At 33.9% G+C, this 27,764-nt stretch overlaps 2 protein-coding genes across 4 annotated transcripts in view; one reads left to right on the top strand and one right to left on the bottom strand.

Annotated features, from left to right (window-relative positions):
• Nucleotides 1–27,764, top strand: part of LOC138696746 (SET domain-containing protein 9-like) — a 135,419-nt gene that overhangs the window by 12,413 nt on the left and 95,242 nt on the right. For both annotated transcript variants that reach the window (XM_069822135.1, XM_069822105.1), the window contains exon 2: nucleotides 17,025–17,063. Coding sequence is in view for 1 of the 2 variants with exons in the window: in XM_069822105.1 (XP_069678206.1) it covers nucleotides 17,047–17,063 (17 nt within the window). In the remaining variant the exon portion in view is untranslated. The remainder of the gene's footprint in view (nucleotides 1–17,024; nucleotides 17,064–27,764) is intronic.
• Nucleotides 14–26,812, bottom strand: LOC138696768 (uncharacterized). 2 transcript variants are annotated; one of them, XR_011331457.1, is made up of 4 exons: nucleotides 26,665–26,792; nucleotides 3,560–7,613; nucleotides 3,394–3,469; nucleotides 14–323 (listed from the first exon to the last, which is right to left on the bottom strand). XR_011331457.1 is itself a non-coding variant. In XM_069822161.1 (4 exons), the coding sequence occupies exons 1-2, from the start codon at nucleotides 26,667–26,669 to the stop codon at nucleotides 8,608–8,610; spliced, it is 1,398 nt and encodes a 465-aa protein (XP_069678262.1). In that variant the 5' UTR covers nucleotides 26,670–26,812; the 3' UTR covers nucleotides 14–323; nucleotides 3,394–3,469; nucleotides 3,560–8,607. The 2 variants fall into 2 exon arrangements, 1 of the variants encoding a protein (XP_069678262.1); XM_069822161.1 differs by having other exon boundaries at nucleotides 3,560–10,000; nucleotides 26,665–26,812.

The following is a 27,764-nucleotide window of genomic DNA, read 5'->3' as shown; positions in this document are numbered from 1 at the left end:
AAAAGATAAAAAATAATTGTAACTTTAAATAAACTTCTTTAATACAAAGACTAGAGTATAATATAAACAAATAAAATAAATGCCATTATTACAAACATACTGTTTCACTTTATATTTTAATATCCACATTAATTATATTCAAGTATGAAGCAATTTCTGCTGTCAGTTACTATCAGTTATTGCATTTATAAAATTCATTTTCATGTTTCACCATCATTGTCACCGAACTTTAGTCTTTCACAAGGTTCTTGAATTGTTACAGCTTGCAAATAATTCTGGACTTTTGGCCTAAGGTGGTACCGTACTTCTTCCCATCACGTATCCTGTAATATAAAATCGAGGTATATTAGGCAGTGCTCAATCCAGAAATATTCTTTCATTAGGGAATTTTCTTTGGTTAATAAAGTTACTTAACATTTTGAAAAATAAAGTAATAAATAGAACAGTGAGTCAAAAAAGGGAGCAAAATTATAGGGCCATTTGCAAAAAAATGTGGTAAATGACAACAGTGACAGATTAAATGCTATTTGTGAGCAAAATTCTTCATGGTGTTTAAATGGATTTTACTAACATAAAGGAATTCATTAATATACATGGCACTGAGATATCAGTACACCATTACACCTTAATCAAAATAAATAATACATTGTATTAAAGTAAAGCAACAAACAAAACTGAAAATACAATTAGATCTGATAGAGAATTGGATCTTAGCAATAATTTTCTAGCTAACTCCAACATTTTATTTCTTTCTGTATAGCTCTAAAGAGTCAAATTAAAGATGATTAACTTTAAAAACTGAAATAAATACTCTCATGTATAATCTAAAAAGTTTAGAGGATGAAAGTACAATTTACTTATGTAGAAGGAGATTGGATGAGAAGTTAGAAACCAATTAACTGATAATACACAAATTGAATATCTGTGTATTTTGAATAGCTTGCATGAATCCATTAAAGAAGCCCTAGGTAAAATACACAATAATCATCCAAAACATTTATTTTACTGTTGGAATGAGTAATTAGGGAAGATGTGCAGATAAAGAATGGTAAATATTTAAAATGTCTCAATACACAGAGTACCGAGGAAAAAATAGAACTCAAGCACAACAAACTAAAATTAGGAAGAAAATTGCAGAGGCAAAACATTAAAGTTGGGAAAATATGCCAATAAGTTGAAACCTTTATTGGAGGAAAAAGAAATACAGTAGCATTAACAACTTAAGAAAAATACTAAAGAAACACAGTATTGCAAATACATTAACCTTAAATCTTGGGAGAAAATATTTGAAAGAAATGCTAATACACATTAGAGAATATTTGGATAACATTGAGGTTGAAATTAATGAATCATTGAATGATTATATTCATTTGAATATGAAATAGTAAAAGATGCTATTAAATCTTTGAAATGTGGAAGGGCTATTGGAATTGGAGAAATTCTTGCTGCGTTATTAAATTATGGCACTTATAAATAATAAAATATGAAAGTAAATAATGAAAAATGTCTAAATGGAGAGAGTGTACCAGATGACTGGAAAATAGGATTATATTCTTATGGTGTATAAGAAGAAAGAAGACGATTGTAAAAATGATAGAGGAATTACTGTAACCAGCACGTTAAGCAGATTTTATGGAAAAGTACTAAAATATTTTTAGAGAACAAAGATGTGGAAGTAGGCTTTCGTACAGGTAGATCAACTTCCTGTAGGCTCACATCTTCCACCTACAACAGATAATTCAAAAGGAAATATTCTGAGCACAGTCTCTTCATTTGATGTTCATATAAAAACAAATTACGACATTATACTTTTAACTAAATTGTGGGTAGTATTAAAATCAACTGTAATAAATAAAAGTAAGTGCCAATATAGTCGAAAATTAGACTTTTTTTTTTTGGCAGAAATTATGTCCCTAACTCAATCCACTAAGAAAAATTATAAGGCCCATTGTAATTTTATTTAGGCCCTAGCTTCTCCCAAAGATGTGTAAAACATATATTACATTACTAAAACCCTGTTTCTTCAACCTTTGTTAAAATGCACCTTAACATAGCGTTAATTAACTGTAAGTTAAAAGTATGAATTGCTGTTAAAAATATTGCGTTTCTTCAACTTTACATTTCACATTTTAACATTCTGTTTGTTAACTCTCTGTTAGGACCAGAGATTCTAGAGTTTAACCATAACCTATAACCAAGTACAGGCTCACTTCTGTTTTCTGAACTCTGACAATTGCGATTCTCGCTTGTTTCCATTGTTTGATTCAGCGAGGATAGAAGTCTTTCTATTCTCTCAGGTTTGATTTCTGCTTCTTTCCTCGTCTGTATCACAATAGCGTGGAGTGCCGTATTGGTATTGCTGTTATGAAATGGAAAACATTGAAACAAATAGAAATCATGGGACTAATTTCTCTTCGTTCTAGAGAAGTTTCTGCTGGAAATTATTTCGCAGTATAAACCAATTAATGAGAATAAACAAACAAACGGATCTAAGTTGAAAGCGAAAAGTGAGGCTTGGCAGAAAATAGCCTTTACCTTTGTATGAACTTCTGGTCTGTCAAATCACAGAAATCATCCCCTCTGTTTATGTATTCATGGATATCATTTTCTAAATAATCCAGATATATAAGTTCAGCATTTAACGCACCAGCCATATTGGATACTTCTATGCTAACAGAGAGTTAAATGATTTAACTGCATGAAATTGGGCAGTTAAATTAACATAGATTTTAACAGCCTGTTACTACTAACAGTAGTTGAAGAAATGCTTCAACTGTTAAGTTTACAGTTAAAATGGAATAACACACTGTTATAATTTAACAAAGGTTGAAGAAACCGGGCCTAATTGTACAAGAAAGCTCTGTTTTCTACGTTTTGTCTCTTTGGTACTTATAGCTTTTTTATGTCCAGTCTTCATTTATTACTTTTATCGCAAATTTTACTTATTTTCTTATATTTACATAAACTGAGATGGTAAATAAAGACGTTTAAATTTATTTGAAGAAACTTAACATCCCCCCCCCCTTATAAAGGAATGCCACCACAAATCCTCTCAGTTTGAGTTGGTATCTGTATGTATGTACAGAGGGTTCCTATGCAGATGGTCCCAGGTAGTAATGTTCTGTCGCCTTAATGACTGTAGTGCAGAGCACCCATCCCAAGGAAGCTAAGCAGTAAAGGATGGAGTGGAACCCATCTGTGTAGGGCAGCGTGCATACACGTATCTCTATGCTGGTGTACAACCACTCACTGCCAGCCAACAGATTTTTTTTAAGTACAAGTTGGAGTGGGACCGGTCTGCATAGGAACTCTCTGTATATATTATGATGATGAAATCATTACAATATTCTCGAAATTTTTGTAATGATGGTTTCAATAACTTTATACTGGTACCTTTTCCGATATCCAGTGCTGAAGTCTTGGTCTTCTACAATGACATCAGCCTTTCAGCATTTGTATCAGTGGTTATCTGTAATCATTAAGAAAAATGGTTTATATTACCTTAACTGCTAGCTGTTTGTATAACATTTTCGCATAAAAACACAATATTAATACTTACTTTAATTCTGTGTATGATGGTTTTTGTGATAATTTTGGTGAAAACTGGATTTGAGATGTGGTGCAGGAAGGTGAATGTAATGTTGTTGCTGGTGATGTAAACATCCTTCTTTCCAATGTTAATGAAGTTACATTTGCATCTTGAAATACAAGTTTCCTCTCACATTTGTGAACCTCAATCTGCTCCAATGAAGTTGTCTTGATAATTGCATCTCTTTGTTAATATGACTAGAGTTTAAAAATTAGTATACTGAACAAATCAGAAAATTATCAGGTGTTATTTTGCAAATTGAAAGAAATAATCAGTAATACCTTATGCACAATGTAAATGAATACTAAGAAAAGCTTTAGCCGACACAGAACATCTCTTAACTAAAGTTTTGAATCAGGATGAATAAAGAAACACAACAAGCGTGTTACTATTTATTAGACAGTGAATTTTAAGGTTAAGAAGCTATATTTTAGATAGTCCATCTCAAGCAGTTCTTTGAGCGAACTAATTAGATTGTCCAAAATATAAAATCAGTTCTAAAAATTGAAGAGGTAATCACTGATATTTGAAAGAAATAACAAATTTAATGATAATAAAGGTCACAACCATTTAAGTACAGTACACAATGAATAGAGGAACTAACACAATCTGGAGTATACATCCTCGGTTCCTCTTTGGCAAAAATCTCAACCATCATAAACAGATTTGTCACAGTTTGCCTGACAGTAAATTTAACAACTTTCCTAGAGTTGTAAATAAAATTAATTATTGTAATAACTAGGGAAAGATCGCCATATACAGTATTGTTCGGGTGGATGCAAAAGTGAGATTTTGCCGAGACTAGTGCAGCATTATATTTTTTCCTATAACTTACGAGAGGAATGAAATATCGAGCTGAGTTGGAACTTTCTTTTGATGTATCACAATAATTATAGAGTTAAAAAAAAGTCCATACATGCTTTAATACTACCCGGTCCTGTTTATTTTCAACTGGTTTTTGTACTGCAAAATACATGTTTTATTTTAGTTTAAGAAGAGATAAGTTGCGAGGCGAAATACCTGCATTCAAAGAAAGGTTCAGGAACTTTTCAAAAAATAATAATCCTGAATAGAGTTAGAAATCAATTGACTTTATGAAGGCATGACAATAAATTATTCCATCATAACTGAGCTACTGGTCGACAGATATTTTCTCTACAGAGTACTGTGTATTATTCGAAGAAAATTCTTCTAGCAGGTAATAGCCAACACTTATAAAATCAGCTAGAGAAAAGGGACAAACTTGCAATCCCTTCCATTTTGTTGTGATCGTCATTTGAATTCGGTACTTAGCAAAATGCTCATATAGCAACCAATGTCAGGTTAAGAATTAATATGTATAAAATGATTGTTCTACATTCACAGATGTTTAAAGTATTTCAGATGAGACAAAAGATATGGTGCGATTTTACAATTAGTTTCCCTACGCTTTATCATTGTTATTAGAGGTATGTTAATTATTGTCATATGAAAACTCTTACAGTTGTGTTCTTTTCTAAAACTTTGTCGAACTTTGTTTTCAATTTTCTTCAGTTTTTTCCAGATGCTTGAGTTATTTTCCATGTGGCTTTATTGAGAAGTTCTGTTCATACAGTGGGTTGGTTGAACTCTTGAGGGCAGTAATAATATTTAGTAGAACCTTAAATATATCAAATCTTCATTGATGATAGGTTATTTACCAGATGCTTTACTAGCATAATGTATACAGGATCATTTTTCAAATTGTTCCACTGACTTTCTTTACCTTGTGAAAAGTGGTTTAGTCACAAACCCCTATCAGGATTTGAACCAGGGCCTGCTCATTTTACGGTCAGACGTACTAACCGTTACTCCACAGCGGTGGATTTAACATTTCAGTTACAGTTAGCTGCAGTTTCAGACCATACTATTGGTAAAACAAACAAATGAATACGTTGCAGAATGCAAACATATTTAAATATTTTGCATTTTTATATTATAATTGCAGGGAGTTTATTTCAACACACTCTTGTAATGTTATACATCAGGTGGTTTTCGTATGGTATGATTGTAATAGGCTCAGTTTATTGTTATCAGTTTCAAAATGCAACGAATTTCATACTATTCAAAATATATACGGACAAGTATTAGCCATGGGCACTTGCTGTGTGATTCAAAGGGGAGGCAAGACCCCAGCCTTCTTTTGCAAAGATAATGTTCTTTCAGTACCAGTATCCTAAAAAGTATAATGATTGGTTGAGATCTACCATGACTGAGAAGTAGCTGGATGCTCTTTACATATGGAGTGTAAATAGAGACCTCATCAACAATAAAAAGCTTGCCATGAATGCTGTCAAAAAGTTGAGAATAGATTTGGAGTGAAGAAAAGATGACTGCTGTTTTATTTTCTATGAATTATAATGAATTATTATTTCATATTAAGGTTACAGTTTCAAGGTCTAGATTTCATCAATCAAGAACTTCAACATTTTACTATAAAAGAGGGCTGAATTTTCGGTCTACTTTTAATGGATATTACTGATATTATTTTTCAGTCTTTGACTTCTTTTTATATAAGTTAATAAAATTAATATTCATTAAATTTAAAATGTTTTAAATCTTGCCTCATTTCCTGAAAGTTACACTATATCCATAGGCCAATGTTTATAAAATAGTTTACTGTCATTGTTACAATCTGTAATTTTGCACTCGCTCTTTGTTGTAAAGTAATGTGACCTCAGTATAATATCAGGAAGGCCACGATTGTATAATTCATCCACCACCTGCTCGAACGCATCCATGCATCCGATGGCTGCATATATTGCCTGGTCATTCAATGGTCAAACATGAAGGGTACACGGGAAAAACGAACAATGTCACAATGCTGTTAAGGGTGATGTCATTATCAAATTCACTGTATTACTGTAAACTTTAGTGTTATTTTTACAAAAAAGTGGTAAAGGAGAATTAAAACCTCGCATACATTCTCATTTCCTTCATTTCAAGTAGAAACATCAATCAATTTTGCAGTAATATACTGAAATAGATCACTATCTGACCTTTAATGCAAGTGTGACATTGTTCGTTTTTCCCGTGTACCCTTCACATGTAAAATGACCTATATATTATTATGCCTATATCCACAGTGACTTCACTGACCGTTAGGAGCTGCCATCTAGCGACAATTTTTTTTCTATTCAATGAGTTTCTCAGTTACAAAAAGGTAATGATTTATGGTACTATATCCATTATTCAAAAGCAGTTTGCCAATAAACACAAAATTACTGTTATACACGTCTCTGATTCGTTCCTATATGCTTTATGCCTGTGAAATTTGGGCACAAAGTCACATACATTATCTGAAGAAACTATATGGCATACAACGATCAGTTTGTTGAACCATCACAGGTGCGAACTACCTTATCAGAAACGCACAACTTTATGAAGATTTGAACATCAGCTTATTTAGTGACCTTATAAAGTTCAAGAGATCAGTCTTTCTCCATTCCTCAAGATCTCATATCAATCCATTGATAAGAGAACTCTTTCCTAACACTTGATTTTTTTCATTTATTTTGTCTAATGCTCATTTTATTTTGTTCAAATTGCTAATCTCTGTCTCTGATGGAGTTCTTGTCTTAATTTCTCACTTTGTTATATATTTGTACCATTTGTTTTGTTCTGCTGTTATTCTTAGTGTAAAAAGGCAAGTGTCCTTGTGACCTGGTACTTAAAATAAAATATGTTATGCTAACTCGAAAAAAAAAAGCTGCTATGTGATAAAATTAAAAACAATTTTCAAGTTAAAATTACAAATTAACTACTAGTAGAAGATTTTATGGAACTTGTAAGATTAAGTTAATATTTTTGTTCTTAAAAAACTGATGAAGATCATAGTATATTTGGTGCTACCACCTACCATTTTAGCGAAAGCATTGTTAGAATGATCTTATGAGCAAGCAATATAAGCAGCCATCGGATATGTTCAAGCAGAGTGGGTTGATCTGCTCTGAGGAAATGAATACCGGTACCATATATTTCTTCAACTCTCTATGCAAACTGGTATCTACTCAGGAAAAAAAAAAAAATTACTTAAAATTCACTGTCTATTAATTACACAAATACAACTAATCTCGAAGTTTTAAGCTTTAAGAGCACAAACTGTCAAATCCAGACTCATAAATAAAATCATTGTATATTTCATAAAACATTATTTGCTTATAACATTAAATTACATCACAGTTTTGCAACTTTTATATGTATATATAGTATACATTACACAAGTCTAACAAAGGTACAATCATTATTTTACCCATAAACTGACTTAAACTAAAATAGTATAACCCAGGCCATATGTACAATATAGTTGACTTAGTCATGTAGCTTTTGCTATTTCAGTTTATGTAAACTGACAAAACATTCTAAGAACTTGAATACCTTTTTAAAAGTTGTACAAGCAATTCATTTACTGTACTGAAGAGAAATACCGGTATCAACATACAATCTGGTGCTTTGTGGAATACTCAGTGAATTACCTAAGAGATAATTTTACCTTAATTGGATGCACCAGAATTGCCTAATTGGTCATTTTCTTGTGTGTACCGGTATACAAATATTTTCCCACGATGTTCTTCTGAAAGTTCAATGCTGGCCACATTTACTATCAGTAACGAAATTCATTCACTCACATTATTATTTTGATATTATTTTAGTCGTGTTTTCTCTTACAAGAATGTAATGTTTTGTATTCAATAATTTAAATTATTTTTTTGCCATTGTATTTAAACCAATATTTTTATTCCAGAAAGCATAAGGTCTATCATACCTTCATTAGTCCACATTATTATAATATCAATAAAATTCGTACTTCAAATGTCTGATGATCACAAAAAGGAATGTGTAATAATATTTAAATATCGAACATGGATGGTGTGAACTGTGTGACATCTAAGGTATATTTATTGCAAAATTGTCAGTGACAAAATATTCAAACACATAACGCAAATGCAGGCCCAGAAGAAAATATTTGTACTATGCCACAGGAATCTCATTATACATGTTCATATTTTTCTGTAGGAATGAATCGTTGTTCCAGTCTTAAAGTTAACAACTGTGCTTATTACACAGCTTTCAGTCACATTAACTTCAATACCTTGCAAAGAATCTGAATCCCAAAATATGACTTCCAATTTTTTTAATAATTCACGCTTAATTAATCTGTGGAGAAATGATATTGCACCATTTTTTATGAATAATTTCTTTATATTCACACATCGAGATGCTATGTATTCAATTTCACTACTGTCATCTAGGTGAATGTTAAGGCACAGCAGTGACTTAAATTCGGGACTGGTAATCTTCTTCGTGTTCTGGTACACAAATCTTACGAGATCTAGGTGCAGACAGTTCAGTGATTGGCAATTATTAGAAATGAACTCTAAATCAGTGTCTAAAGTATGAGAAAGGCTGAGGGAGACAAGCTGATTTCCTATTTTTCGAAGTACTTTTTCAGCACGGGTGAAATTAACATATTTGAGAGTGAGTTTTGTTAAATGATTTAGTTTCGACAGAGGATCTAAGGAACAGTTAATAAATGTGGCCAATGTCAAAGAGTTGAGGTTCGTAAAATTATCAGCAAGGATTATGATTTCAGGAAGGTCCAGATTTTCACATCCCAAGGCTCTGAACTTATGTGACACGTTGCAGGAGTCGTGCTGGCTTACTCTGAGTTGAGAAAATCCTTTTAGTATGTTCGTCATACCTGTTTTAGATAATCGAGTATATTCTGTATTCAGTATTTCTAACTGTTCAAACTTCAGTATAGATTTAACACAAGAATCTGATACATGAGAGGAACTGACATCCAACACCTTCAATTTCTTGCAAGTTCTTGAAAGGATTTCCAATACTTTATCATTACAGATTTGAGATTGGAATTCCTGTAAGTTCTCAGCAACTTTCAGTCCTTCACCAAACCAGTCTGGTTGAAATGCCATGCGATTACATCTAAGCACTTGGAGGTGTTTCAACTTGTGTACGGCGTGAAAAATTATTGATGGTATCCAACAGTAAACATTATCATTCTTTGAAGGATGTAACCTCCTTTTGAAACTATCTATTCTTGTTACAGAAGGGTGCAAGATGGCACTCACCAAAATTGGTGATATTTCGTCTAAACATTGCCAGTAAACAGTTTCAAGCAATTCTCTGTATGTTACATCGATGTACTTCAGCAGTTTTTGTGTTACCTCATTAGCACAAATGGGTGTGATCATGTGTTCTATCATAATTTCCAAACGCTTACAAGTTTGTAGTATGTAATCCTTCTTGAAGTCCCTTTTCTCTGTGTGCTGCGGAAATGTAACGAAATGGACGAGAAGGTCTGAGATGTACTTCCCAAATGCTTCAACTGCGAGGTTGCTAAGGCTACCAGGGTAATTACTTAGAAGTTCACTGAAAGAAAGCGATTTTATAAAAATCAGTTTTCAATTATGTTATACATGTCTGAGTGCTGAAGAACACAAAGACAAATAACTTTAATAAAAACTTTCGGTGGTGATACCGTGTTACTAAGGTCATGGAGGACTTGGAGGAAAAAGTCCATAATTTCATAGTTTAGGACGGAATGAATATGAATAGTTAAATTATTAATTCAGTTATTTTGCTTTATGAAAAACAACTAATATTATTCATAAATCAAGAGAGGACCAAAGGCATTGTGTAAACATTACTGTGAAAAATCCGTTCACTCCAATAATTATTATACTGCCACTGCCTTATCTGTAGTCAGTAATTGAGTCTGAGTTGAAAAATAATTTATAAAAGCCACATTCCGCTAATCTTTATGAAGGTAAGGTCTGTGTATATAATAAGTCTGGAAGTAAATCTCTGTAAATTAATTTAATGTAAATAAAAACATTCACTGATCTTTAAATAACTGATGTTACATCATATAAACCTATTCAAGGTTATTGAATGTATTTCCATTTTATAGTAATTTCGAATTATGAGTATAAAACAATGGCATAGTAATGAACCGGCGATCTGAAAACTATGTAGAAATTGTGCTTTCTCTTGCTTTATTATCCAAGCTAGTATTTGTTAGAAGTAAAGGACTAGAACCTTTGTAAATAATTCTGCATAGTGTTACGAACCCTAAGACTGGAAATTTCAAAACAGAAACATTCACAATATGCAATTACAATAAATTTGTCAGGTCATATACAAGGCGATTCATAAGTAATTGTAAATATTAGATGAGTGTAATGTACCAAAGTAGCAGTAGAAAAGGTAAAACGTCCTATAACACTGTTTCAGAAAGAGAGAGAAAGCTTACAATTACTTATGAATCACCCGGTATATTGTATATAAATCTAATTACCGTATTTACTCGAAAATAGACCCCATCGATTAACCTTCCTAATTTTTTAAGGCATTGTCTTATAAAAATATTTTGTATGCGAATATTAGACCCATAAGAAAATATCAGTAATGGAATTGTAGTGCCGTATCCTAAGTGAGACAGAAACTGTAAAAAAATTGTTGTCAAGAGAATACAGTAAATCCCTAAGTTAATAAAGAATGGTACGTGGAATACCATTACGTTCAGCCCAAGGATAAATTTCACTCTCTTTCGTAACTTTCAGCAAAAACAAAGAGATCGCAGGAGTGTGGAAGATGGCCGTTCCATTTATCTTTTCTACCTGATCATGCCTTTCAGTATTACAGCTCATAAAGTCTGTAACTACCAGTAGTCTTGTGCTTGAGTGGAATAGTGCTTTCAAGTAGCCTACCTTGTGCAATTCAGATACTGCATAAGAAAATGAATTAAAAAATTTATTTTATTAAATAGCTAGTTACGTAAGTTTAAATTTCTGTATATATATCTTTAGATCTCCCATGCCGTGGTGTCGCAGTCTAAGGCATCCCGCCTAGGACTCGCGTTACAGAATGCACGCTGGTTCGAATCGTCATGGGGGAAGAAATTTTCTCATGAAATGTTGGCCAGTGTATGGGACCGGTGCCCACCCAGCATCGTGATGCACTTGAGGAGCTACGATAGGTAGCGAAATCCGGTTGCGAATACCAGCTATAAGGCTGGGGGGGATCATCGTGCTAACCACATGATACCTCCATTCTGGTTGGATGATCGTCCACCTCTGCTTCGGCATGTGGGCGTGAGGCCAGCAGCCGGCTGGTCGGTCTAGGCCCTTCACGGGCTGTAGCGCCACAGATTATTATTATTATTATTATTATTATTATTATTATTATATCTTTAGATTTAATCTGTGTTAGTACAATATAATAATCTTTACTTAGTTACAATCTACGTCTTCAAGTTGCATTTTCAGGTTTCTGTATATGGGGCGTTCAGACCACAAGGGAATCAAGTCCACTTTTGTTAATTTGGAGATATTTCTTCTGTACATACCTTCGATGAGGCTACATTCAGAGCTTAAAAGAATCATGTCCTCACAATCTTTGCAATTGTGCAGATCTTTAAAATCACACTCACCTTTAATTGATAGTTAACTATACATAAAGAACTTTAAGTCTAATTTTCTGAAAACTTTATTTTTGTGACTTGATTTCCTTCTGCTCTGAGCGCCCCATATATGATTTTAAGACCCGATGCGAATATAAGATCCTCCCAAATTTAAAGACAGAAATCTGGTAAAAAAAATGCGGGTCTTATTTTCGTGTAATACGGTATTTTTTTTTAGCTACTCTGTAAAACATGTTAATTCTAAAAATCTAAGATGTAATACTAATAAGAGCTGAAGATACAGCAGACGATTTCATTTGCTGTATTATTATAAAAAGCTGGCAATAATACTGTACTTTAAATAGTAGACCTATATATTTTAGAACTTTAACGTAGGATGCCCCATGTTTTCGGTTTATGTAAAATAGAATGTAACATTAACACTTCACCATCGTTTACACTTCCGCAATGGTCACTATCACGGATTATTTCCGCGGTTATCCTCTTGCTCTCTTTACTCAGTCTTTATTCTTCTCATCTTCTTCCGCCTTTTACTTTCTCATCCACTTCTGCCTCTTTTCGCTTTCTACCCTTTATCCTTTTCATCTTCTCATTTCCCTACTTTCTCTCCCGCCCTTCTTTTTTTTCACTTTTATATCGCTATCATCATCACCATACATGTATTTATTTCAGTGGCGTAGCCAGCGGGTTTTTGCGTTTTTTATGGAAAATACTCAACATTAAAACTAAACCATGGATCCAGAGCAATAGTTACAGTCGATAGCATTAAGGTAAGAATTAAAAAATGCATTCATTTCTTCAAGAGCCAATTTAACTGTATTGGGTTGGGCCTAAAAATTTGTCTAGCAGCGATAGAAAGAAGGAAGCAGTGGAGGCTACTGAATTGTTACATCAGCTAGAAAAATTTGACAGCTTATTTTATTTACTATGTTTAGACGATATTCTTGCTGTTGCAAATTCATTATCGGAAGCACCTCAGTCTCCAAAAATGGATATTAGTAAATGTTCGTCCTTCATTAAGGCAATGATATAAAACTTTTCAAAGCTCTGAAACGAAGAAAAATTAGACAATCATGTCAAGTACAAGGCTTTGTAATCTAGCAATTCTATCCATTGAGAGAGAGAAAAGTTGGCACTTGTTGAAGGACCCATCATCATCAGCGATCGACAGATTCGTTGCTAGGAAATCTCGACAGCTCCAGTTCACCTTATGAAGCGTTTGTGTTGGTATGTCTTGCATGATTGCTTATCATAATTTTGCATGTTATTAAAGAAGACTTCCGAGAATGAGTTTCAAGAGAGTTGACGGCAGCGGCATTGTCAGGAGATGGGTCAGGTACTTTCTAAAGCCTGCATATCTGACCCACCCAAAATAATTACTCTGGCTACGCCACTGCTTTATTTATTCCTTCCATGTTATTAATCTCGACCTTGAGCGAGAAAAATAGTAGCCAATAACAATAAGAGTGCACCTGACAATTTCAGTTCTCAATAGCCTCGGGAGGATCCGCTTTGGTCTCCAAGTTATTACACTGGATCAAAGATTATAGAAAAACTTCAACGCAGCAATCTAGCTCTCTGCCAAGCCATTTGCAGACTCCAGTTACTCAGCTTGTTAACAGCAATATTCAGTGCATTATCGGTTATTCGACACACAACAAACTATTAACGTAAAATATTACTAAATATACACAGTTAAAACGTCATTTATTGTTTCAAATATTTGTTACACCTGTTTAAGAAGTGTACATTTCTCCCTGCAGTTCCAGTTGAGAAATGAAGGTGATGTTTTTCTGTATGATATTTTTCAGTTCTTCCATGCTATGTAGATTATTTTTGTTCATTTTGTCGTTCGGAGTTTCACAGAGATAAAAGCTACCGGTACAAGGGGTTAGGTTAGGGGATAGAAGTTGTTGCTCATTCCTTCCGATAATTCTATCCTCAAATACTGAAGAGTGTCCAACAAGAACGCCAGATTTAATAATGTGAATAAATGTAAAAAAAAAAAAAAAAAAAAGATAACAGTGCTGCCAAACCAACAAGAAGACAATGGCGCAATGTCTCAACAATATCTTGTTATTGTTAGATTGGCGGCACTGCTATCTTTATCTGTTTTTGTTGCATTTATTCACATTATTAAATCCGGCGTTCTTGTTGGGATACTCTTTATATGAAGATCATTCATAGAGCAGTCACCTGTATTTGCTGTCACAGAGTCCTGTTGGAGAGGGAGCGTGCTTTTTCCTTTTTTCCAAGCATTATAGCTACCCACATGACCTTGAAGAGCTAAAAAATAGTATCCGGGAAAACATCACCTCCAATTCTGAATGGAAACTACACCGAGTGATGAATCACTTCTTAAACAGGTGTGACATGTTCGTAAAGAAAAGGCAGACACGTCTAGCAGCTCTTTCATTAATTTGTTCGACTAAATACTGTTTAAACTGCTTATATATTTAGTAATAATCTACAGTAATAATATGAAGTGTGTTGAATTACTGACATTGTGCTACCTATCAGCAATAGCATGCTAGTTGCTTAACCGAAATGTAGAGTAACTGAACGAGCTTAAATTATTGTAGCCTACGTTTTTATGAGCATGGATTGAACAGCACAGTCCTGCTAATGTAGCATTTCAATTTTATTTTATATACCGGTACTCAGAAATGGTGAATGGCCTTATGACAAAAATTTAAGGGTTGTAGTCTACATTTTAAAAAATCTTTATTATGTGGCATATATTTATTATGAATGTTGAATGCTCTGTAATTGTTGTTGTTAATTTATCATCATCATCATTATCATCTTCTTCTTCTTCATCATCACTTTATTATTTATATTCGACTTACGTTTATTACCTACATAAAACTGCTCGTAGTTAGAACCAAATTTCCGAATTGGTGTTGATTTCGTAAATTTGCAACGTAAGTAAACCACCATTTGCTCTGCCTGCATGATTAGGAAATTATATTGACTTGTTCTATGAAAGATAAAGTCCGGCTGACCACTATCTCGACTGAAGAAAAGAATGCGCTCTTCATTAAGCACAAAATGGTCGGTTATTGCGTTGAGTTTTGCCACCAGTGTTCATATCACCTGTACCAAAACTCAAAATACATTCTCTGTTCTGATTGTGCATATGAATGCAGAAATACGCGATTCTGAAATAATTTCAATTAATTCGTACAAGTAATATTAGTTTGTCAATTGCATGTGTGTTTTTTTTTTTCCTTTGTCTGTGAAGGCATAGTTATGTCTGCCATTAAATTACAGGAAAACTTGAACTAACATGTTCCTAGAACTTTAACATTATCGTATTTTGTTATCTCAGTGAATGGTTAGTTTATTGCCTATGCAAGTATTCATGCAAAGTTAAAACTTTTCTTAACACAAGGCCAAGTTGGCTTGTTCACCATACCAGTACCTGTAAAGATATACGGAGTTTTCATTTCACAACTTCCCAGTCTAAATAACTTATTTAACTTAAAAAACGTCAATTTAGATAATAATGAGAAGAAATTTTAAAACCAGCATTAACTGTATTTTAGGTTACACCATCTTAAAATTTCAAATGGCATCCCTGTATTATGAAACTTAAATTTGAAAGAGTATTCAATTGTTTATACATCTTACTCATTAGTTCTCGCCTCTTCTATTTTCTATCATTGCTTGGCAACCTAGATTGTTACTATCTGTTGTAGGAATGGAAACATGGTTTATTTTGGATAATTTTCTAAATTTAATTAATTGAAATTACTAAATTACTGAGAATGTTCAAAATGTACTCCACTGTTGTCTAGACAGTAAATACAGCCTGTTTCGTAACTCCTCTACATAGCATTGCCGCAGTGTCAAAACCGTAAATAAATAACGTAAATCCAAACTTCGACTGTTATTAACCTCTGTCCTGCTTCAAATTTTTTAAGAATAGCTTTATAATACACAACCATAACATTCCTTAATTTTAGTTTCTGTACTACCTGAAATAGACTGTAACAGAATCATGTTCGTAATCAACAATAGTCTTTGTAGTTTTATTCTCTTCAGCTCTAATCAAAAATAACAATAATCCAAGTTGTCAGGTGACGATAGAAAACAAAATATGTGAGAACAAATGAATAATATGTATAAACAATAATTGAATACTCCTTAAAATTTAAGTAGGTGGAAGAATTCAAATATCTTGGAGCAACAGTAACAGATATGAATGACACTCTGGAGGAAATTAAACACAGAATAAATATGGGAAATGCCTGTTATTATTCGGTTGAGAAGCTTTTGTCATCTAGTCTGCTATCAAAAATCTGAAAGTTAGAATTTATAAAACAATTATATTACCGGTTGTTCTGTATGATTGTGAAACTTGGACTCTCACTTTGAGAGAGGAACAGAGATTAAGGGTATTTGAGAATAAGTTGCTTAGGAAAATATTTGGGGCTAAGAGGGATGAAGTTACAGGAGAAAGGAGAAAGTTACACAATGCAGAACTGCACGCATTGTATTCTTCACCTGACATAATCAGGAACATTAAGTCCAGACATTTGAGATGGGCAAGGCATGTAGCACGTATGGGCGAATCCAGAAATGTATATAGTGTTATTTGGGAGGCCAGAGGGAAAAAGACTTTTGGGGAGGCCGAGACGAAGATGGGAGAGTAATATTAAAATGGATTTGAGAGAGGTGAGATATGATGGTAGAGATTGGATTAATCTTGCTCAGGATAGGGGCCAATGGCGGTCTTATGTGAGAGCGGCAATAAACCTCCGGGTTCCTTAGAAGCCAGTAAGTAAGTAAGTAAGTGGCAACACTGTTTCCCTGGGCTTGCTTCCTGCTTGAACTGTCAATAAAGAAATTATTTTTAAGCGACTATTATCATAATTTGAAATCAAAGTATTAATGACGCTGTTAAATATTTAACTTGATGTTCATATATGACATCCAAATTCTTATGTGTGTTATGTTTGTTTGCAGGTGTCTGTGGAATTGACTCCACATGGAAGCAAGGTCATGGTGAGTTGACTTTATCTCAAAATAGTATTAATGAATACCAAACAGTCCTGCATTAATTTTAAGTAATATGGAATGGACTCGATTTGCATTTACATTCTCTATATAGATTAAACAAGTCTGATACTGTAAAAATATTGATTTAGAGATTTTTACACAAATACTGCTTCCAACAGCAATCTTTATTAAACATTTAGATTATGTTCATACTCGATATCTATAAATAAACTAATAAAATGAATCCAGGAATGATGAGCGTAAAATATAATAATTTTTACTGAAAATTAATGTGTCTTTTTTTTGAAAGCACTACAAAAAAATCGTAGTAATTTACTCAAAATTCAACAGAATGAATTTTTCTTACATAAGATGAAATGTTAAATGAAAATATATGTAGAGATGCTGGCACATGTGTCTTAGATCAGGGGTCTTCAAATGGCAGGCTCCAGTCTGGATAGCTGGACCCCAAAGCCTTTTTTCCCCTCGACCTCCACTGCTTATACGACGTCAAGGATAAAAAATGGAAAATAATTACAATAATAATTTAAAACAGTAAAAATATTTCAGAGAGTAATGTACCAGTACAACTTAAAAGTAGGCCTACATGTTACAGTAGAATTGCTCGTTCAATTTCTGAAGTATTTAATTTGCAAACAATGTTTTGCATTCGAAGGATACTCAGTTTACAATTCTGTAAGATGGAAGCAAACTTTTTTTCACACCACCAAAACTTTACTTCCCTTTTTCTTAGTGTTTATATTAACTATGTTTTCCCCTCATTTCCAAAGTGTAAGATCTAATAAATTAAAAGACTAGTTCATATATAAAATAAAAAATGCTCCAAAGCAAAGAAAATCAGAAAAACTGCCCAACTAGGGTGCCTGCATAAGAAATTTGAAAACTACTTTATGAAATTTCCAACACTTGATGAGAGATTAATTTATTTTTCAAATGTCGAAATGTGACACTTTCTGGGATTATAAACACTACATACGAGTATCTTGGAACAAAGAAAAAAACTTCAGTAACCCCATAAAAATGTATTTTAAAAGGTGTTTATTTTATTAAATAATGCCTCCCCCAATCATGTTTATCTGATTGTCTTCCAAAATTTCTCGTTATCCAACCATAGATGACTCAGTAAAATGACTAATATAATTGTAGGTTATTATGTCAGAGGCACATGAATATCTGAAGGACAAGAGGTAGATAGTTCGTGGAGGTGGGGGAGTGTCTTGGAAGATATGGTAGAGTACTTCAAAGACAATTTTTTGTTCAAAAGCACTGGTGTTATTCATATTACATTAAAACAGTGTTATACATTTTACTTTCGTGTTATATTTTGTTGTGATTAACCCTAGCATTATCAAGATATTTTCTGTGATGTTGATTAGGCTATCAAGGGCAAAAATTACCCACTCAATTAAATTTAAATGTATTACTTCTAGTGAAACAAATAACTGAATTATTGTATTACTGTATTATCATTGAACAATTACCTTTATTTTTAAAGATTTACAATACGTTCAATTAAATTTTATCAACAAAATTTTGTACGTTACTTTAAAAAATGCACATCAGTTTTTCATGTCAGTGATTCTATATCTTTTTTTTTTTTTTAGCAAAATGCTGCAACACACAATTTTAGTACAGGTACCTCAAATGTTTCTTTACATAAATTAAGTCCACAATTTCCACATCTGACGTTGGTCAGTCACAGAATTCAAGTTTGAAATTATTTAACATTTAGGTGGGTGGGTAAAATCTGCCCACCAACAAATACTTCAGTTATTAGTCTCTAAACCGACGAATTGGCTCGTGCGTATCACATGGGACTCGCATTTGGGAGGTCCGTGGTTTACCCAGTTACGTAGGCAAGTGCCAGGTTGGAATTTTCATTGCCACTTCCATTTTCCCTCCCCTCCCATGTAGAAAAAGAATTTAAATTTTCATATATCATTCATCTTCCTCATCTCATTCAATAGCCATATTCAGGTCAAGACGCATGTCTTCATCTGCTTATGGGAGGGGGCATCCTCTCTACAACTGTTCCTGAGTTCCCAACCTTCTGCAATATCTCTGCCAGGATTCATTCCTTAAGAGCATTTCCAAGGGCACTTCGACACCTTGGAAGGGCCATTGAAATGGATCTTGTGCTGCTTGGTTACCTTGGTGGTGTGAGCTTAGAGCGGGAGAGGGTAGGAGCCCCCATTGGGTGAGTGGATGAGGGGTCACATGTGGCCGGTGGGCTGGTACACCCTCATCCTCATTCTTCCCATACACTTTGGGGTGCACAATAGGCCTCAGTGTGGCCGACGTGTAAAGGGTCGTCCTAACCCTCTTGTAGCCACCGTGACCTGACCTAACCTAACCTATTAGTCTCTTATATTTCAAATCTAAAACAGAACAGATGTATACAGGTATACTTTATCATGTTAGAGACAAACAGAGGCAGGATGAAAAGTGTCTGATTTCATTTATTGCAAAAAAAATTAGATAATAAAAAGAGTGGGCAATTTTTGCCCAACCTTGGTAATGCTAGGGTTAATGACATATTTCTTGTCAGTCTAATTTGGACTTTGTGCAACCACTGATACCCGACAGAAAAGAGTATTATGAAAGTCACTGTCTTTTTTATTATTGATAGTAGTATCACTAGTATTCCAGACACAAATGTACCTCTATATCTGGACCACATCGTACAGAAACATGAATGATTAATTCATAAGTTAAAAATAAAAGTCCTCGGTAAAGTAGAGATATATTTGTCTGTTCCACAAAATAACAAACAAGCTTTTATTAGCAAGTACGTTATGTACTAGGTAGGAGCTACAAATGACTCATTCATTTACATTTCAAACTACTAAAAATACTGTAAACGTTTTATAGATTGTCATGCTATGATGAATAAGCTGTACAACTAACGCAGTTTGTAATAATTTTGTTTATACCTATCTGACAAAGCTTCGTTTCTATTTGGAGTATGTTATAATCAATGTCATGCAACAGTTCTTTTATGTCTACTTAAACTATGGTCTGTCCAAAACTACTTCCGCCTTTAGCTTGTTACCATGGCAACCATTCAAATCAACCTATCACGAGAGACGCGTAACCATGGTAACGGGACGGTGTTGCCCTGTTTCTGTTTACAAGTTGGACGTGAATACCACGGCCTAATGGTGAATACAGTGCCCGGAATGACTTTGAGGTGGCTGATTAGCGCGTGCTTTATATGAATTAAAATATTATTTAGTTGCATTATTCTTTTAGTGTATCGATAATTATTGTGTTTAAATTATATTAGACGTATTGTCTTCGTTGTTATTGGTGGAGTGTGTGACGTGTGTGTTTTCTAGTTTCTGGGAGATTTTCTAAACAGGTGACTTGTGCAATGTCGGAAAGAAGAAAAGGCAGGCGGAGAACAAAGAATATTGGACAAGGTGTTCCGTTACAGAGTCAAGCGCGAGAGATGGTGTGTTATGTAGAGAGTATTTTGAGAGGGAAAAAGATAATGGCGGGCCTCTTTTACATTTGGCGCAAGTCGTAATGAGAACTGCTGCTTCTGTTAAAATTAATAAGGGCACTGTTATCGGTATTGGAAAAGAAAAAGGCCGTGTAGATTTTTAATCATAAATATTTTACAGTTTACAATTTTTAAACGCCTTCCTAACAATATTACATTGAAGAATACCGGCACTCATGAAAGTAAAGGCTTCGTATTTAATTTTAAACCTGTTTTTACAGTTTACAGTCCTTTCGACGCTTTTCTAATGGTATTACATTGAAGAATACCGGTACTAATAATAATAATAATAATAATAATAATAATAATAATAATAATAATAATAATATAAACTAATAAAAATAATATACACAAATTTTAATGCCTAGTGTTCAATAAATTGCTTAGAAATGTATGTGTTTATGTCAGTCGTTCATTACTGCATTCTGTCGGCAGCGCGCTCGCTTACACGAAAGATGGGCAACTTGACAACACTGCTCCCCCTTTTCTGTAAACTGTCAAGTCGGAAGTAGTTTTGCTCCAGCTAAAACGCTTCTTGCACTCAAAATCACTTCTCAAATTGGAAGTTCATATTTTTCTCCAAAAACATACCAATTATTTTGAAATTCATCACTTTCGCTACTGCCACTGCTACTGATAGGGTTGCCAACTAGCCGGTATTTCACCTGTACGGCCAGAAATTTTGGCGGATCTCAACATAAGACCAGTGGCTGGTATCAACTCCTTACTTGTGCCCGGTAATTTTATTACTCGTAAATTAATTTGAGAACTTGTGATAACAGCTTTTATCAAATATGCTAAAAGGGATTTTTCTCTATGTTATGTTATGTTTTATTTAACGACGCTCGCAACTGCAGAGGTTATATCAGCGTCGCCGGATGTGCCGGAATTTTGTCCCGCAGGAGTTCTTTTACATGCCAGTAAATCTACTGACATGAGCCTGTCGCATTTAAGCACACTTATATGCCATCGACCTGGCCCGGGATCGAACCCGCAACCTTGGACATAGAAGACCAGCGCTATACCAACTCGCCAACCAGGTCGACGATTTTTTCTCTATTTCGTGGGACATTTTAACCTTTAATTCAGAGCAGCTAAAGATAATATGGGAATTTTTAAGTATTCTTCAGCCTAAATACTTGATAGTTGTACACCAAAAGTGGAAGAAATTTTAAGTATTAGACAAAAACTAATGCTGCAACTAGATGAAGATATATTCTATGATGAACTGTGCTTGTTAAATGCTGTGGCTTCTTCCTTTGTGAAAGATGAACATTGGGCAAGTTTTATAAAATAGGTAGTGTAAATATTTTCAGGATAAGAATGCCTCAGAGAAATCTCCACAAATAAGAATGGTAGTTCAATACGTGTTCGTTATTCCTACAAGTAATTCTTTTGCGGAATCTTCATGAATAATGTGAAGAATCATTTAAGTGTGGAAATGGTAAAAGCTGAACTTTGTAGCAGGGAAATCTTAAATTTAGCTGTGTATAATTTGTATCACTTTATAACAGAAGAAAAAGAAGTTCTTAAGGCTGTGTTATCAAGCTCCAGATACAAAATTAAAAAGTGCATTTTGGAACACTGAAGCAAGATTGTTTCTCAATTTATTATTATTTTTTTTATTTTATTTTTTTATTGCTCATATCATATAGCAAATTCTGTATTTCGTATATTATATATTCATATAAACTTGAGTGTATAGGCCTAAAATGGCCGGTAATTTTATTTACCAGAGTTGGCAACCTAACTACTGGCCCATATATTTAAACTGTGAATGCAATACCTTATAAAAATACTATAGTTACATTTTAAAATATAATTTATTTTCATTGGTGGAAAAATCTGTGTTGCCAATATTAATTACTTTTGTGAAACAATGCAAACGTCACTTGCAACTATAAGTATGGAGAAATAAAATGTACAAGTGTACAAGAACCTTTCATTGAATATTATTTTTTTTTATAAGTTACAATAGAATTCATTTTTAAATTGTTACAGCAGACAGGATTATAACACTTGATGTGATTTTCAAGTTGTTGAAATGTTAATTTTTTTTAAGTATCTGAATATGATACAAATTTCACACGTTGTCGTCATCATCATCATCATCATTATAGATGATCCATATCATTACAGTATAGATCGGATCGAAGGAAGATCGAGTCTGCGGAAATGGGATTTTTAAGATATGTAACAGGATGCAATCAACGAGAAGAAATAAGCAACTTCACGATCAGAAATGAACTAAAAATCTTTAACTCAAATAAGAAGACGATAGGAAAGAAAGAAAATTGCCATGATCACATTTTACAGATGTGCAATGAACGATTAATTAAGCAGGCTTTACTGTAATGCACATTGGACGTACAGATGTAGGACGTGCTGAGAGAAGTTGATTTTCCTGTGTGATTTGAACAGATTGATAGGTCCACCATGATGAGTGGTATTATGATGTTGATAATGGTGATGATCATCATTACAGTGTTAACAATGTTTTCAAATTGTTTGACAAAGTTATGCATCTAGGCTTAACAGATTATATAATTATTCGGAAAGCAACAAAATATTAGTTTTAGAACTTTTTGGATATAGAAAAAAAAATTCGCCCCTGTGTATTGACATCCAGTGAAAAGAGATGGACAGTAAATTTTAACGTCCCACTTAAAACAAAAGCTTGTGTAACCAACACAGATGCATTTCGTAACGTAACATTTCTCATCGTAAAATGTGTTAAAATTCCAGCAAAGTTCATCTGAAATTGATTCAGACAAACTTCACTATGGTATGCTTCTAGAGTAACTTAAACGCTACTGCGAGTACTTATAGCTGCAGCCAGCTGGCAGGTTACAGTGGGAGCCACCACTGAAAAACGTTGCAAAACTTGCGATAAATTATTGCGTTATGTGACATTTTTAATACTGATTCGATATGCGATAATAGTTACGGAATAATTCGATAATTTTCGTTAATCAGGCAATAACTTACGTCTAACTTGACGATATGTGTCAGAGGAAGAACAATTGTTTGTATACATCTGAAGTCTGATTAGTGGAATATCTCCTGGCCTAGTTGCCTCATGAGTGATGTCTTATTGGTGTTACTTATAAGGTTCAAACCTGTCTTCGGAAAGTTGACTAAACAACAACAACAACATATTATTCCTCTGAATTCATTCCACTTTGCTTTCCATAGGAAGAAATAATTAGGCCTATTACATTAATGAAACACATTTGAGTTTATTCTATTCTTTTAGTATTCTCTCGATAAACGATTTAAATCTGTCCCGCTTTCTGTCAAGATTCTCAAGGAAGAACCCGAATTCTTCCCCAGTCAATAGTAAGCTTGAATCATAGTTTGCTAATCAGTTAATCACAATAGTCTGTGACTGCCGTTGGTGATTTTTCTATGCTAGAAGTGATTGAAAGTTCAAGGGACATGGTCACACGTCGCTACTTTTGCAGTGCTGCAGTACAAAAAACTGCGCAACTCTCGTACTGCGACGTGTGAACAACGGTGTAACCCGCGAAAAGTAGCGGCTGCCGAACTTTCTGCCCGCTACTTTTTCACGCTGCGCGCAGCTTGTAAGTAGCGACGTGTGAATACGGTTCTCACGGTTGCAGCCGCAGCATTTTTGATATCGGTTTTGTTGAAACTTTTGCAGCGGTTGCAATCAGTGTTGCCACCCAAATGTGCTAATTTTAATTTAGTAGTCTGACCCAATATTTTGGGTTTGCCCTGTGACACAGAATAGCTCACAATAAAATTTAAAATGAAAAATTATATAAACAGGTTTCAGACAAAAGTGAATAAGACGTAAGAAAAACAATAAAACCAAGTGTAATTTAAATTGAATGTACACCATAAAGATGCTGACGAAATATCGCTACAGAAAATTTTATTATGGTGGTGACGATGGCATCTTGAAGATCTCTCGTTTGGATATATTTTAATGTTAGATGTGATGAAAATAAATTATTTGTAACAATTACTAAATGTACAGTACAGTCAGAGTATATTTGCTGACGATATAATTCATTTTTTTTTTTTAATTTTCCGTAGCGTAGTTTCAAACAGGAGGGTTGTCAACATTGATTACGTGAATATGCTGTTGGTTATCATTTAAATATATAGGCGTTTTTAATAGCTTTATAATAAAAATAATTCCAGTTTCTGAATACTAATTAGGACAGAAAAGCAAATAATAGATAAGTAAGCTATTGCATTAGTTTCATAATAATGCGAACATAACCACAAAATGTATATTGAAAAGTCAACACGAAGATGGAAACCTGCAGCTGGGCTGCTCTGCAAAAGTAGCGCCTTGTGTGTGAACGGACTCGCAACCTCCAGTTGCAACTTTTGCAGCGCTCGTGTTGCGCAGCACGAAAAGTAGCGTGGAGCGCGCTACTTTTGGCTTACGTGTGAACACGACACGCAACTTTTGCAGCTACACTACAAAAGTTGCGCAGCAAAAGTAGCGACCTGTGACCGTATCTTACACTGTCGTGTGCTTATACTGTACTGTGGCTGAAGCATTCTCCCCGGATGTAATAGAGCAGTGGTTCCCAAACTTTTCGAAGACGCGACCCACTTTTGAGAGAGACTTGTTTGCGATCCCCCACTAACGTACCGGTATTTAACCCCATTCGAAAAATACAAATTCATGCAAAATCGAAAATAAAGATACGGTAATTTACTCAAAATCAGTGAATACCACCAAAACGACAAAAATACGAGTATATGGTGCAAAAATGACACAAAATATTACGTAAAAATAATTTCTAATAGGCCTACTTCAAACTATTATCGCTGTGGCGTTACGGCAATACTGTAGTTACACAAATCGAAAATGATGGTTACCCAACGGATTTATAAATAAACTTGATTTCTGACCGACATTACTTGGCAAAAATAAATTTGATTAATTTCAGTGTATTAAATAACTCGTGAAAAATTTAGGCCTACGACAAATAGGCCTACGGATATATATATATTTGGAGAGGGGAGAACACGGATTAAGTTTGCACAATTTGAAACAATAGCTTTCTGGTTAGGCCTATTTTCCGAAAGAAACTCAACAATTACTACAGTCACAGATGGACACAGTCTGTGTTTAGACAGCTGCGCTCAATTGGCTGTAATTAAAATATGCGTATATATTTGTAATGTTAAAACTAGACTCTTTTTTTTTTCTCTCAGAACGTAGACTACTGTAGTTTTGGATCAACAGAATGTAAGAATACCTCGAGCTTGCAAAAAAAGCTATTGAATTTTTTTTTATGTTTGTAACCTTATATTTATACAAAATAGGTTTCTCATCCATGATTGTCATCAAAATAAAAACGAAAAATCTCTTTGGCCTTGAAAATGATATCACTGTGTGCGTATCGAATACAGAGTCCATATATGAGAAGCTACGTTTTGAAAAATACGCACATTTAACGCAATAATTATTTTTTACTTTATGTATACTGAAACAGTTTTTTATATGTTCAACATTAATTATGTTTATGTTTCTAAATTCAGAACAAATGTACATTAATAAGATTATTTTGCAAATCATCTCGCGATTCCTTTCAGCTCTTTCCACGAACCCCTAGGGGGTCGCGACCCTCACTTTGGGAACCACTGCAATAGAGGTATATGGTCCAATGATGTCACTGGATATTGGGATAACGAATTTGGATATGTGGTGTACATTTGCATTTAGTACACTTTGCAAGTAAGGAATAAGAATGCACTGTGTCAAAGTACAAAATACATTATAGCAGTTTTCATAATTTTTTCTGAAAAATTAGTATTCATAAATCACAAATTATTTGCATAATTGATAAACAGATTCTAAAATACTAATGCAAAGTATCAATTAAATACTTTTCTTCGAACGTCCGAAACTTGAGTTTCATAATGCTTTTACTTGATAAGTTCACACATTTACACAGTCCTATCAGCTTCACCACATGAAGGTCATACCACACCCATCATAATATACTTAACACTGCCTATACAACATGTTTTTACACTCTTTAAATGTGATAAAATGATAATTAGAATATGTCTGACAACAATGTAACTTACTCCATGCTTTAACTTGATGATCACAAGATTTAAAACACTTCAGTCATTACACAAAAACTCTAACCAATCACTTGCCTACCCATGCTACGCAAGCACACATGCTAATCAGCAGTTCACAGAATGGTACTAGGATTACCAACATCACGGCAGAATATTTTATAAGCCGATACCCCGAATATCTCTCCTTTCGTGTCCAGTGTTTCGATTGTTAAAATAGCTCGTGTCCAATGTTTCGATTGTTAAAATAGCTCTGTTTAATTGTTGAAGACTTATAAGTACAGTACTATTTTGATCTACGGTATGGCTTTCTCATAACTCAAATTGGCCAATATATATGTTTGTTTATATGTATATTTTCAAATTAAAGTCTCTTCAATAAATTTCAGCTTTGTATTTTATAGTCTTGGTTGATTCTGTATTATTTCCTTTCTTTCTTAATATTCGGAATTCCTTGACCTAACATTAAACTAACACTAAGATAATGGCTAATGGGTCGGCACAAAATTGAGAACTTTTCTGCGTTTCAGACGTCGTGTATAAATTATTGTACAGCAGGAAAAAAGAGTAGGTTATTGAAGAAAAAAGCTTTGAAAAATTTGGATGCCGCGGCGACAATAAGAATAAACGTGTGAAGCTGCGAATTGCTACACGTGCGGTTCACATCCGTGCGGATCGTTGCCTTGAGATTCAGGGAGGCATTTTCGAAAAATGTGATTGAAATCCACTCTAAATGAAAGAGACTGATACATAAGCAATCAATTGTTTGTATTTTAATTATTTTTTGCATTTTTGTTAGTGAAATCATGAAATAAAAGTTTTTTCTGCCGTTTTTAAATTACCTTACCTTGTTAACCACTTCCCTGATTAACCCGAGCTAACTCAGGTTGCTAACCTCTGTCAAAATTTATTAACTCGAGTTAACTCGTTTGAGTCCCATTTTCGCTGTTAAGGATTATATCCCAAATATATACATTTCCATTCTTTCACTAACCTTTTCCTCATTAAATGGCTACAGAAGTTAGTGATATTGCTATATCTGGTGGTGGTTTTTATACTTCTTCCTTGCGAGTGGAATTCTATGCTCATATAGCATTCACACA

Source organism: Periplaneta americana, chromosome 1, assembly GCF_040183065.1.
Source record: "Periplaneta americana isolate PAMFEO1 chromosome 1, P.americana_PAMFEO1_priV1, whole genome shotgun sequence".
Taxonomy (NCBI): Eukaryota; Metazoa; Arthropoda; class Insecta; order Blattodea; family Blattidae; genus Periplaneta; species Periplaneta americana.
This window is presented reverse-complemented; position numbering and strand designations above follow the sequence as displayed.